The sequence below is a fragment of the Octodon degus genome, unplaced genomic scaffold (assembly GCF_000260255.1).
Source record: "Octodon degus isolate 3935 unplaced genomic scaffold, OctDeg1.0 scaffold00092, whole genome shotgun sequence".
NCBI classification, from domain to species: Eukaryota; Metazoa; Chordata; class Mammalia; order Rodentia; family Octodontidae; genus Octodon; species Octodon degus.
This window is the reverse complement of record NW_004524668.1, coordinates 2,969,744-2,980,959: the sequence shown is the minus strand read 5'-3', so window position 1 is coordinate 2,980,959 and position 11,216 is coordinate 2,969,744. Positions and strand designations below refer to the sequence as shown.

Genomic DNA, 11,216 nt, shown 5'->3' with positions numbered 1-11,216 from the left:
CATTTATTTATTTATTTATTTTAACATTTATTGTGTGTGTGTGTGTGTGTGGCCAGCTCAGCCCACCAGGGGGCGTGGCTGGCTGGCATGTGGTGCTGGGGGATCGAACCGCGGTCCCTGTGCTTCGCCAAGCTTATTCCCAGCAGGTGCTTTAGACCACTGAGCCATCTCTCCAGTCCCCTCCTGTGGTATCTTTAGATGAAGTAAATGCCTATGTAAACAAATGAATTTGAGGCTTATTGCCAAATGACCCACTGCAGTATAGACATAATGCACAAATAAAATATTTTGGTAATGAGTGGACATAACTGTTAAGTAATAATCTGTATGACTCAATACATCATGTATTGTAACAAATGTATTTTATATATTTGTGTGAAATGTTTTCTGAATGTTGGTGCCTGTGCCTGTAATATTTTATCACTTTTGAGTGGATCATCTTTTTTTCGTTTTGTCTTTGGCTTTTTTTTTTTTTTTTTTTTTGACGAGTCTCAGTATGTACTTCAGACTGGCTTTGAACTCACTGTTCCCAGGCCTCAAACACTTGGCAGTCCTCCCGTTGCAGCCTCCTGAGTGTTAGGATTACAGCCATGTACCAGCACCAGCAGTTTTTCAACTTTCAAATAAAAAGTGAGTTAGGCATTAATTTTGGGGAGCAATGAGGAGACAAGGAGTGGGAAAACTTACCCATTCCTAGCCAGCCTAGAGAGAGTGAGAGGAAACCACTTAGAAGGTACTCATTTAAGGACTAAAAAGCCAGTTGAGGCCAGAATAAGCCTTGCTTAAAGAATTTTGAGGTCTGTGCAGGTGTTTTATTGCCTGCAAGTTTGTACAGTTTGGGAACCTTCCTTTAAAAATATGTAATTACATAATTAAAATTACATTCAGTTTATTGGAAGAAGGCCATGCACTTGAGGATCCTTGAAACTGAAGTTTCATTGTTCTAGAATAAATTTACTTCTGTGTGCATATATGCCAAAATTATGGGAAAATTTTGTTTTTGTTTGGTTTTTTGAGACAAAGTCTTACTACATAGTTCAGATTGGACCTGATTTTACTTTGTAGGCCAGGTTGTCCATGAACTCATGGTGATCCTCCTGCCTCAGCCTCCTGAGTGCTAGGATTACAGGGATGTGTCACCATGCTAGGTTTATGGTAAAATATTTAAGGTTTAAATTGGGTTGGAACTTAAACACTGTACAGTTTCAGGAGAAGGGACCTTAAGCTAGACCTTAAAATGCCAGAATTTAAAAAAGCAGTCTTCAAAAGGATAAATATGTGGTTTGGGGGTGGAGAGAGTCCAAAGTGGACAGCCTGTCCTTGGGAAGCGTTTTGGGCAAATAAATTTTTTTTTTTTTTTTGGTACTGGGGATCGAACTCAGAACCTTGAGCTTGCCAGGCAGGCATTTACGATGCTGAGCTATTTCCCCAGCCCTGGCAAATAAATTTAATTGGAGATGGGTTTTATTTAGGAGCAAGATAGGAGGAGGGATCACTAGCCTTTGGTTTGTGGAACTGTGTCCAGATTGTAGAGAGTACATGAATGCTGCTTTGCTGGAACAATTCATTTCACTAACTGAAGCATGCGGCAGAATTTTGCTTCAGATCATGAATCCCCACATCAGGTGAAGATAACGACCTTGGCCATCTACCCCTCACAAGCATAAGCACAGCCATCTTCCCCAAATCCTGAAATAAATGAAGTTTGTGAACTGAGCTAGCATATACTGGATTTGTGCAGTCTAATACTGTAGCCACTAACCACATTAAGGTAAAATTAAAAATGCTGCTTCAGTCACCTTAATAGCCCTGTGTGGCTGGCACAGCAGCAGAGCGTTTTCCTCATCACAAAAAGTTCTGTCAGACAGTACTGAACTAGACTGAGAAATGCAGACCAGAGGGCTGAGAGAATTCAGAGAAGACAAAGATATTTATGCAACTTTAGAATAACAAGGAAATAATTTGTAGAGAAGATGGACCTTAGTCAGCTTATCTTTAATTTTTGTTTCATCTTCTAATTCAATCCCATTTTTCAATAAAGTTATTCCTCCCCTACCTACCTCATCCCCTATACCCTGGGATCATGTCATTTAAAATAATAGAAGTAAAAGATAGTACAAAAGTAACAAGCTACCTAGAGCTAATTCAGAGAGATCCAGAAAATAAAATAGTCTTCATTCACTGTAATCTGTGGGATGATTCCTTTTGTAAATCTAATGTTATGTGAGGAAACCATGTTGTCATTGCTTCATCCCTGTATTTAATTTTATTTATTTCATCTTTTTATTGAATCCATAATAGAGTTACATGTTTTATGGCTTCTTTGAATCCAATCACAGTTTAACAAGTGTTCCTGTGTTGACAACTATTTATAATATATTTGTTATTTTTGAAAAATGTGGTTGGGGCTTGAACACAGGGCCTCCACAGTGAGCTGTATCTTATTTTTTTTGTTTTGAATCAGGATCTTGCTAAGTTGCCCAGACTTTCAGTCCTGCTGCTGCATCCCAGAATGCTAGGATTACAGATGTGTGCTACCCGTAGCAGCTGTAGAGAGTAGCCTTTCGACCAACACGTCCATCATGTAATCTTTCTTCCCTGTTTTGCAGTGACACATTCTCTAAGTGCTTCCAATTTCTACTGGTGACCTGGTTCTCTCTTGATTGTGAACTAGGTGTAAGACCTGTAGCTTCAATTTCCATGCCACTTACTCTTTAATTTGTTATATTAAGAAATCTACTCATCATTTAACTCTTCTGGGTACTTTTTTTTTGTCTCTGTGATGCAGTTCAGGCTGGACTTGAGCTCACATTGTAGCCCAGGCTTGTCTCAAACTCCTGCCTCAGCCTCCCAAGTGCTAGGATTATAGACATGCTCACCATGCCTTTCTGGGTTTCATACTTTCAGGTTAACTCTTGGTATTTGCAGTGTTTATCCCCTCTCTCATTTGTTATCTGGAATTATTTTACTATTTTCCCTCAGAGTAGTTAGAAACACAGATCCAGCATTACACAGACTTGGTATTCTAGTTGGCTATATTTTTATTAGACATACATCCCTTTTGTTGAAAGTTCAAGCTTATGAGCATGATGTATGTACACTAGAAGAAAACCTTAGGTGTAGAGAGCCTCAGAGTGTAATTGGAATTGTCATTGTTATGTTATATACAAAAGTTATACACAAACTAATCCTGAACTGACCAAGATTGCTTCATGAGGCTTTTGTTTTTAAGTAAGTACCTATTATAAACTGGCTTGTTCCTTGACATATGCCCATTTTCCTTAATATTTTAAATTAGAAAGCCATTCATACTACTAATAGGTCTAGTTAGGCTCCCTGATTTTAGATGTTCACTATGCTTAGCTTTTCTTGGTATAATGTCTACCTAGGTAGAGTACCGAGAAATGGATGAAAGCTTGGCCAACCTCTCAGAAGATGAATATTATTCAGAAGAAGAGAGGAATGCTAAAGCAGAGAAGGAAAAGAAACTTCCTCCGCCACCCCCTCAAGCTCCACCTGAGGAAGAAAATGAAAGTGAGCCTGAAGAACCATCTGGTGAGTTGTAGTAACCAATCACAGTTTTATTTTAGAAGCAAGAATAAATAATCTATTCCTATTTTGCAGTGCTATGTCTTCATCTTTGGCTTGTACTATGACATTGGGGCTTGTGCCATACGTGTTTTTGTATGTGTATGTATACATACACATTTATACACAGTGGCACTAACAGTCTATTGATGATATCTACATATGTAGAAAGAAAAGAAGGGTGAGAGTAGAAGGATGTGGCAGTCCAGGGTGTTTGGAAAGTAGGAGAAAGTAAATGGTGTTAGAAAACACAAGACAAAGCCAAATAATCAGTCTTGTCAATGACTCAGAATTTGAAGGTAGAATATTGTAGAAACTGTTCTGACTAAATTATGCTTTTAAAATATACATTCTTGGGGCCAGAGAGATGGCTCAATAGAATAAGCGCTTGCCTGGCAAAGCACAAGGGCCTGCGTTCAATCCCTGATTCCACAAAAAATAAAAATAAAAAAAAAATATATATATATATATATATTTTCTTTCTGCCAATACTTTCATGGTATGGCTCAGTTCTGAGACATGCCTTTTCCTGGTGAACAAGTGTTAAAAAAAATTACACATATATATTCTGAGGTCTAAAGAAAAATATATTCAGAGTACTTGTAAATGTTTAGTTTTTGAACCCTTCAGGCAGAAGAAGGGTGTTAAAAAAAGCTTTCTTATATGAAGGAAGCAGTATTAGAATCTCATTCTGGTTTCAGCATTTCAGGCAGCTTTCTTTTGTTTTTTGGTTTTCTTTTTTAAAGCAGCTTTAAACAGTTTTCACTAACATTCCCAGCTCTGAGTCCTGGCTCACTGAAGATATCCAGGCCAGTGGGGTGCGTTTCTGTTTTGGAGAGACCAAGCAAAAACAAAAATAATTTTTTATCTCTTCTTCTTAATGTCATTGCATTAATTCTTGACTTTGAGGTTTTTACTGTGTTCCTCTTCTTGAGCTAATTTTTACATTTCCTTAACTCCAGGTTCACTCACTTCACCAATTCTTTTAGCTTTATATTCTTTAAAAACAAATTGCTTGTTTTAGCCCCATCTGACTTTTTTGTATTACTTTCATAGATACCCAGATTGTGGCATGTTTTGACAAGTTTTATTTTGGCTTAGCCTTTTTTTTTTTTTAATGGAATTCCTGTTCTGTGATGTTACTATGAATTAATAGAAGTTCTTTTTAAAAGAAAAACAACAAAACTAGTATGCTTCACAAGAGAGGGTTTAAAAAAGTTTTTTCTTTTCTTTGTAGTACTAGATTCAAACCCAGGGTCTTCCCACTGAGCTACATCCTCAGGCCCTTTTAATTTTTTGTTTTGAGATAGGACTGTGCTCCTTCACCGAGTAGGCAGGACTCAAACTTGCCCAGAAGCTGAATTTATCAGTCCTAGTTTATCTGACTGATGGGATTACAGGTGTGTGCCTGCATACTTGGCTAAATAACAAAGCTTTATAATGTACAAGGTTGAAATAAAGTGTCATAAAGTAATACTGTTTGAAAACAGAAAGGTAAATTTCTAGGTTCACTTTATCCCAAGGTGACAGTTTTGTTTTGTTGTTCTTGTTTTTTAGAAGAGTAATTTTCCTAAAACTGTGCTAAGATGATTTGTTGAGTAAGTCCTCATTGGAAGGTTAAGGATAGTCTCCATGATACATTACCTTTGGGACTGTTGTCCCCAGTGAAATGAGTGAGTGTAGCTTCTTTTTTACTTCAGCATCACCTCTACTGTTTTTTCATTTCCTTGTATGGAAGTCCCCTACATTTAGCTCCCTTTCCTTCTTGGAGCTCTCATCTCCAACCTTCTTTATCTGCTGCAAATTTTAAAGTATGTCTTAGGGTTGGGGTTTTTTTGAAAGATTTTTTTCACAAATGTCAGGCATTTTCCTGTAAAAAGTGTCTTAGCAAAGGTATTTGGGATTTGAGGCAGCTCTCCTTATTCGGTATGTTGTAGTACATTGTAATGTCATCCTTTAGTTTGGATAGGTTATCTTAGTCTTTTGCTTATACCTTTTTTTTTTTTTTTTTTTTTTTGCGGAACCAGGGATTGAACTCAGACCCTTGCACTTGCCAGGCAAGCACTTATTCTACTGAGCCATCTCCCCAGCCCCTTAGTTTTTTGGGACAGAGTCTTACTGCAATCTAAAATAGCCTTAAATTTACTATGTAGCTCAGGCTGGCCTTATTATGGTTATAGTTGTGTGTCACCACATCCTGCTATCCTAGTTTTTTTTGGGAAAATTAAAAGTTTTAAATTGAAGCTATCTGTGGTGCTTAGAAATACATTGATAGCCAAAAAGTTGTCTATGGGCCGGGGAGATGGCTCAGTGGAATAGGCACTTCCCTGGCAAGCGCAAGGGCCTGAGTTCAATCCCTGATTCCGCCAAAAAAAAAAAAAAAAAAGTTGTCTATTGCAAAAAAAAGTTTTAAATCTCCATCAACACTGGTTCAATATTGTTATAAACTTAACTCTGCTATTGCTAGTGATGTCAAGAAAATATTTTTTTCTCTAAAATAATTTAGAATCTTTTGAAAGTTCCTATGGTGAATTAAGGAAGTATTTCTCTCTAGGAAGCAGCAGCAACTGTACTAGCCTCATAGTTTAAAAATAAACTGGACCCTGATGGTGAATTAAGTACTATAAGGTGAGTTAAATATTTAGAAATTGTGCAGGGTTACCACATTTGTAGTACAAAGAAAGTTCTTTCACAAATATTTTCTTTTAAAAATCAAATGGTTGATTTTTAAAAATCAAAGGATTTTTAAGATCTTGGAAGATGTGTTTCTTTCCTTACCAAATCCTTTCCTAATTTCAGTCATTTGTTTGATAGCTAACTTAATTGTATAAATACATGGGTAAGTCTTGCATAACTTTTCTTCTTACCAGGGATGGCCAGATAGCTCAGCAGATTAAAAGAGCCTGCTTAAGGGGAGAGGGTTTGATTCCTGGCCTGCTGTGCCAGCCCCACCTCCCGGGGCATGCTAAAATAGTAATAGAGACTGGGCGTGGTGGCGCCTGCCCCTGTAATCCCAGCACTTGGGAGGCTGAAAGATAGGACAATCACTAGGAGACTGATCTGTGTAGTGAGACCCTATAGACCCTGTACTAGATACATTAAAAAAAATTATTCTTATCAACTTCCAAATTTGTTTAGAAAAGTTGATTTTGCTATCTACGGTGTTAATTTTGAAAAGAAAATAACTTGTCGACTTCTGACAGCAGAAGGTATTTGGACATCAGTGGGTTGAGTGATTTGACTGGAGAAAATTCCTCTAAGGAGAGGACTAAGAAGGAAGCTTGAAAGAGAGTTTGGAGCCATATTGTGGATAGCCTGGGTTCATTGATCCAGATTTAGGAATTTGAGCTAGATTGGGAGACTGGTTGGGGGTAGCACAGAGGTTGGTTTTGTTTTTTCAGTGTAGGGGAGACAGGAGGGTATCTTGGCACTAAACTGTATCCACTCCACCCCCACCACTGAAATATTAAGGTTTTTTGAGCAAGAGAGGTTGTACTGAAATTATGTTGTAGAAAGAGCAATCTCATGTGCTGTGTAAGGGTGAATGAAGGAGTAAAGAGACTAGGATTGGAAAGGTAATAGCCTGTTGCAGTAGTTGAGTTTGGTAGATTTGGGTTTCGGAACTTTTTCTAAGTATCAGAGTAGATTTGGAGGGGGGTTGAGATGCTGGGAATTGACCCATAGCCTTATGTGTTTTACCATTAAGCTGCACCCTCAGTCCCCAAAGGTGATTTTTTAAAAATTATGGTATAAAACTCATTGATGTGTTTTTATCTAATTGAATTTATGTATTTATTTATTTATTTTTGGAAAGAAATTTTCTGTTTTAGCTTAAACACTTTCTAAGTTTTCATTTTTTAAAAAAAAGACACTTCAGAAATCAGTAAAAACATTCCTTGATACAGTTGTAAGTCAAAAGGAAAATCAAAACTGAACATACCAATTACTTTAAAAATAACCTAAAGGGCAGGGGAGATAGCTCAGTAGAATAAGCACCTGCCTGGCAAGCCACAGGGTTCCTGGTACCACAGAAAAAAAAAAAAAGTAACCTAAAAACCTGGTATGGTGGCACATACCTGTAATCCCAGCACTTGGAAGGCTGAGGCAGGAGGATGGCTACAAGTTTGAAGCCAGCCTGTGCTACAAAGTGAGTTCAAGGCCAGTCCAAACTGCATAGTGAGACCCTGCTTCAAAAAGAGAAATTTTTTTTTTAATTTTCTTAAATTAAAATAACCTAAAAATGAATACCTCACATCTATAACCTGTGAATGTGTTTCTGTAATCAGAAGAAAATACATACTTTTAAAATTATATATTATTTTTTAAAATAAACAGTAAGTTTTATATAACCTATAAAATTATATTTTTCACTTAATTTTTATTAGTACAAGTTATAGTACATAATGGTCATATTCCTTGTGGGGAGTTGGTACATGTATATAACATAACACCTCTTAAGTCTTCTCTTTTTAAAATCCCCTTCATACCCTTTTCCTCCATCTCAGATTTTAAACGTAGCATTACAGTCCTGGTGATGGTCAAAATGGGTAAATACACTGTTTTTACTAACGATGTTGATATTTAAAATCTTTTTTTTTTTCTTAAAAATTTTCATGCATTTTGGGGTTGGGGAGATGGCTCAATAGAATAAGCACTTCCCTGGCAAGTACGAGGGTCTGAGTTCAATCCCCGGTTCCATAAAAAATTAAAAAAAAAAAAAAATACTACTTAAAAAAATTTTTTTTTCATGCATTTTATACTATCTTCATAATTTGTTTTAACAAATGATGGATTTATTTGGCTTCCTGGTAGTTTTTCTGTGAAGATGAGCACAGGTTTTTGTCTGAGCAGATTATGTTAGAGTTGGGTGTTTAATTATTAGTAGAATGACATAATTGTAGAGCCTCTGTAAAACAGTAAAGTCTCATTCAGTTGGATATTATTGATTTAGAATAATTGCCCACGGTTTTGAAACTGTCTCATTGCTATTTGTCAGTAAAATTTTAAAAAAAGGAATAATTGCCTTTCTGTTGAAGTAGCCTATTTTTGGATAAATGCTGTTTTGCTTTTGTGGCTGTTTGTTACCTGATGTACTGTGGATCATTTCTCAGTTTCGCATTAGTGAGGCTTTAATCTTTACCAATTTCCTGGCAATTAGCTTTTTTTGATTTTTGTGTAAAAACATGATTTAGATCTTTACCCTATTACCTTTCACAGTTGAAATTTACCAGAAAACCCATACTAAGTGGTTTTTGTGTAGAGAGTGGCTGAAGCTGGAAATACTTTCATCCTAAGAAAACATCTTGCCTAAGACAGCTCTAGTCGTTAGTCGCTAGGCAATGCTGTGTGATACTAACTTTGTCAAAAGTATAAATAAATGCCTCTACTGTGAGTTCCCTGGTTCCTCTTCTCCCATCTGGAAAGAGGGCTCCACCTGACCTCAGCTGGCCTTTCATCTATTTTTCTAAATCCCCTTGCCGTTTTTCCTTGGGACCATCAAGAGCTGTGTGAGTTGTGGCATTTCTGGACTTGTTTTCTCTAGAGAAGTCTGGCTTGCAAAGATACATTATATTTTGCATCAGAAGTAGCTTTTTTGTGTGTATGGCCTGAGACTTTTATGGAAACATTAAAATAAGAAATAGAAATTTAAAATGGGCTATTATGATGCCTCTCTTGGGGCTTCCAGTTAATGAATTTCTCAGTAAAGAAATTGAGGGCCTGTATGTGTAACAGCATGTGTGTGCGTTTTTCATGTTTTCCAGGCTCAGTGATGGCGCTAATACTTTATAATGACGTTCAGGGTTTCCCATTATATCGTTGGTAATCTATTTTATTAAATGACTGTGGAGGGAATCACTTTATCTTGTTTATATTCTTGCAACACAGGAAGTTCTCCCTGTAAAAGCGAAAACTTTGCTCCATTGTACATGGAAATCTTGGAAGTGTCTGTGCTTGAAAAAGATGCTCTTAATTAACAAAATTCATGATGTGAGAGATTGGTATGACAAAAAATTCTATGTGGTTAACAGAAAACATAAAATTTATGGGTTAAAAAGATTTTATCATAAATGCTATTATAATAATGAAAATATCCATATGCAAAAAAGATTGAGGACCTAATATTTGATGAATTATTCAATAAATTCCAAAAGGCAAAATCTTTTGGAGTGTCAGTGATCATTTTATTAATCTGCTTTCTTTTGTATATGTGAGCAGTGTTATTTCTTACATGTTATACAAATGGTGGATGGTTAATTAGCAGAACAGCTAATAATGGTAATGCTTAACATCTTCAAACAGCAAAGTTAGTATAATAGGATTTGACAAGAGAAGAATTGATGATTGATTTCCTTAAAGGGGGGAAAAATGGGTGGTCCTAATATTAACCTTATCCTTGTATATGTCTTTGCATAACTTGCAAGGAAGGCATACTGATTGCAGTTGGCATTGGGCTTGTATGGTGGCTGTTATGGTAATGTTACAGGAATGATAACAAACCTCCAGGTGATATAAGGGAAATATTATAACTCCCAACCTGCTAGATGTCTGATATGCAGAGTTCATGTTCTTCAAAATCAAAACATGAGTTCTGAGGAATACCCAAGGCTAAAAGTAGGAATTTTATTGAGAGAAAGGCAGCTTCTGCTTGAAAGGGACAGGAGAGAACCCCGAAAGTGGGTTGCCCATGAGCCCCTTCTCAGATGAAGTTTTATAGGGCAAAATGAGATGGGTGCAAAGTCACCAGGTAGACAAAACTTGAGACAAAACTATGAGTAATCAATAAGGATTATAGCTACAGTTGCTTAGGTGAGAGTGATCCATTGGGGAAGCAAGTTATGTAGCAAGTGCACATGAAAAGCACAAGGACCTTTACTGGAGGGATGGTCAAGGAGGTTTTGGTCCTCCACCCGGGTGACCAATTCCTCTTTAGAATATTGATCATTATTGTTTATCCCTCCGGAAGGTATGTAGATGTGACCATTCCATCTTTGTCTTGCGGCCTAGCCTTCAAGGAATGCACCTCCACCTGCATATGTTCTTCTGCCCTGACTCGAGGGCCTAACCCTGGCTGCCTGTAATATTTCTACCTAACATAGCAGTCCATAATATTAAGAGTTCAGGTAAATAATTTCATTTTTATCATTCTGTAACTTCTCAGATTATTCTCTCCATGCCTGTCAGTGGAATCAGAGCAAGAGTAGCTTTGAGTTTTGGTGAGAATTAACTCAAGGTGTTATCTCCACAGAAAAGATGGTGGGGGGGCTGGAGAGATGGCTCAGTGGTCTAAAGCACCTACTTGGAACAAGCTTGGCAAAGCATCAGGGACCGCTGTTCGATCCCCAGCACCACATGCCAGCCAGCCCCGCCCCCTGGTGGACTGAGCTGGCCACACACACACACCACACACTCTCTCTCTCTCCTCTCTCTCTCTCTCTCTCTCTAATAAATAAATAAAAAATTTAAAAAAAAAAATAACAGGAATTGCTTGTTCTCCATTAATATATGCCTCATTTTCATCTGAGATCCTGCTGAAGTGGCTGTAAGATTCCTTTTTCTGCCAGTGTTCTATAACTGATTGTGTGCACATTCTCTAGGTAAGACGGGAACTTCCTCTGCTTCTCTCATTC

At 37.2% G+C, this 11,216-nt stretch overlaps 1 protein-coding gene across 2 annotated transcripts in view; it reads left to right on the top strand.

Moving 5' to 3' along the window:
- The window catches only part of Kdm1a (lysine demethylase 1A), a 67,650-nt gene that overhangs the window by 10,002 nt on the left and 46,432 nt on the right, over positions 1 to 11,216 (top strand). For both annotated transcript variants that reach the window (XM_004637617.2, XM_004637616.3), the window contains exon 2: positions 3,390 to 3,555. In XM_004637617.2, coding sequence (XP_004637674.1) covers positions 3,390 to 3,555 — 166 coding nt within the window. The remainder of the gene's footprint in view (positions 1 to 3,389; positions 3,556 to 11,216) is intronic.